The sequence below is a fragment of the Rhinopithecus bieti genome, unplaced genomic scaffold (assembly GCF_001698545.2).
Source record: "Rhinopithecus bieti isolate Rb0 unplaced genomic scaffold, ASM169854v2 scaffold_28547, whole genome shotgun sequence".
Lineage (NCBI taxonomy): Eukaryota > Metazoa > Chordata > Mammalia > Primates > Cercopithecidae > Rhinopithecus > Rhinopithecus bieti.
This window is the reverse complement of record NW_016813480.1, coordinates 1180196-1183106: the sequence shown is the minus strand read 5'-3', so window position 1 is coordinate 1183106 and position 2911 is coordinate 1180196. Positions and strand designations below refer to the sequence as shown.

At 36.5% G+C, this 2911-nt stretch overlaps 1 protein-coding gene across 1 annotated transcript in view; it reads right to left on the bottom strand.

The window, feature by feature from the left end:
* Positions 1-2911, bottom strand: part of SLC46A3 (solute carrier family 46 member 3) — a 21951-nt gene that overhangs the window by 11053 nt on the left and 7987 nt on the right. Inside the window, 2 exon segments of the mRNA XM_017848495.1 lie at positions 1252-1521; positions 1524-2118. Coding sequence (XP_017703984.1) covers positions 1252-1521; positions 1524-2118 — 865 coding nt within the window.

The following is a 2911-nucleotide window of genomic DNA, read 5'->3' as shown; positions in this document are numbered from 1 at the left end:
AAAAAAAAAAAAAAAAAAAAAAGACGGGTCTGCTTATTTTCCTGATTATGTATTAACCTCTTATTTAGCAATTTGTGACTGCGAATTCGTTTTTGTTTGTGCTTTTTTTAGACTTGGCACTCTCAGCGTTAGCATATCTTTATTATATTGATTCATTTATTGGTAAACTGGTTCTTTATCATCTTGCCTGTTCATCTTTGTGGCAGAATAACTTCACAAACACAAATTACCTCTGGTCTTCAGTTATGACCCTTAATAGTCAGTAGTTTTAATTACATCACAAAATAGTAAAATATGAAAATATGACATTAGCAGATCACTTTACAGTTCTCAAAGCGTTTTCACATAGGTTAACTTACTTGGCCTTGGCAGCTCTTAGGGGACAGGGAGAAAACTGGCCATTATTGAATGGTAGGGATTGTGCTAAGCGAGTGCTTGACAGCTACCTAATATTCACTGTAATCCTCTAAATTAGGTAGTACCGTGCCCATTTTACAGATGAGAAAATTAGGGCTGAGAGTAGTTCAGTAACTTGTCCAAGACCATCTAGGACTATAGATGGAAGCTGGGCCCAATTCTGTTTGGTGACACTGCTTCCCTGCAAGATAATCAGGGGTTAACACCTTTATTAGAGGAAAGAGTAAACTGGACCTTTCCCAGAGTCTCATTTTATAGTTCCATAGCCTTTTCCAATGCAGTGTCTCACTCGAATCCTGCAAAAACCGTTATGAGGTAGGTAGTTAAGGAAGCAGGCTAATTTGCCAACCAGCAATTCATCAAAAATCAATTTATGAAATGGCCAATTTGTGGAAAGATCAATTTGCAAAACCTGTCTTTAAAAAATTTCTTCTTGATTATATTAAATTGACATAATTTTTTGTCTTGTATTTTAGTATACCTTATATCATTGCCCTAAATATTTTTATGGAAAGTAGTCTTCTTAGTAGCATTTTAAGAAATGTTCACTTTAGTGAAAGCTATATTGAAGAATTGACTCATAACAAGAACGTTCCTGAAAACAATTTTGTGGCAAATATACAAATTTGGGAAATGTGGTTATTCAGTGAATTAAATTTTTAAAAGCAAATTTGGCTTTCAGCTTATTGACGTCTGGCAAACTAGCTATTGCCCTTTAATTGCACTAGAATGGCTTAAATAGAGGGCTTTATATTAAAGTTTCTCCCCCAGTAGACAATAATCATTTTATATGAATATCAAATACATAGTTCTAAAGCTACACTTGGAACTCACCTAAAAACATCATCAGTGTTGTCTTGGCAAAGGCGGTCATAGCCATTCCTGTCATCGTGGTAAAAATCCCAATGAAGGCCATATGAATATCCTCCATACAATAAGAAAAAAGCCATATTCCTAGAAAACTAGTCAAAAAAGAGGCACTATTCAAAGCTGATCCATAACCTATAAAAACTTCATTCCAGCAGAGTGGTGAATCCAATTCATAAAGGATAAAAATTGGGGAAATGCCAATTACCACAAAAAAATAAGTGATCATTGTAAAAGTAACAAACAGAGTAAAATCGTCTCTTACTGGAAGCATTTTAAAAGCATGTAAGTTCGGTAAAATAGGTTTTTGAAGCCTTCACTACATGACATAGTAACATTCTGAGATGAAAACTCTTTCACTGGATCACCAAGAAAAAATAAAATATAGATCAAATTAACAGCAAGAGAAACAGCAATAATTAGAAACGACCACCCAAAACCTAGCCCTCTAATAAAATAGCCAGATAGCAGTCCTGTTAGTCCAGTAACAAGTCCAACTAGAAAGTCAATGATAGCTATTCGAATTGTTTTTTGTTTGTGTTCTTTACACTGATCAACTATATAAGCAAAGCAGGCTCCCCAAAATGTGGTATAATTGCCACAAAATGCACCAACGAAGGTAGATGCAATCAAAAGCTGGAATGGAAAGGCAAAATAGCAAAGCAAACAGAGCCAAACACTGGTTGCAAGAGCACCAACGGAAGACAAAATCATAGGGAATTTTCGCCCGTAGTGATCACTAATAGACAGAAGTATGAATGTAGACACCAGACCAGGAATTAATCCACTTATGTCCATCTGCAGATTAAAACGTGACACTTTTTTCTGAACTTCCTGCAAAGAAATAAAAAGAAATGTGTTTACAGTAGTTTACACAATGTGCATACAAGTATCATGGTGCATGCTTTTTGCCCTGTGGCCAATAGGTTATGGATGAGGAATCTCTAGTGCATGGGCAGGACTAATACAGCTTACATTTTCATCCAGTTTACAAAGCAATACAGACTGAGTATCCCTTATATGAAATGCTTGACACCAGAAGTGTTTCGGATTTTGGATTTTTTCAGACTTTGGGATATAAGGAGATATCTTGTGGATGGGACTCACATTTAAACAGAAGGTTCATTTATGTTTCATAGGTACCTCATACATATAGCCTGAAGGTAATTTTATACAACATTTTAAACAATTTGTGCATAAAACAGTTGCCACTGAGTACTTGTGTGTGGAATTTTACACTCTGGTAAAATGTGGTGATCAAAAAGTTTCAGATTTTGGCTGGGCGTGGTGGCTCATGCCTGTAATTCTCATATTTTGGGAGACCGAGGCAGGAGGATCACTTGAGGTCAGGAGTTTGAGACGAGCTTGGCCAACATGGTAAAACTCTTGTCTGTACCAAAAAATACAACAAAATTTAAAAAAAATTAACCTTTATTTAGGGAGAGCTTGGCTGTTGCCCTTTTTTTTAAACCTATGTCTTCACAGATAGATTAATGGGAAACATATTCCTTCATTTACTAAATAAAAGAACAGCCGGGCGCGGTGGCTCAAGCCTGTAATCCCAGCACTTTGGGAGGCCGAGACGGGTGGATCACGAGGTCAGGAGATCGAGACCATCCTGGCTAAC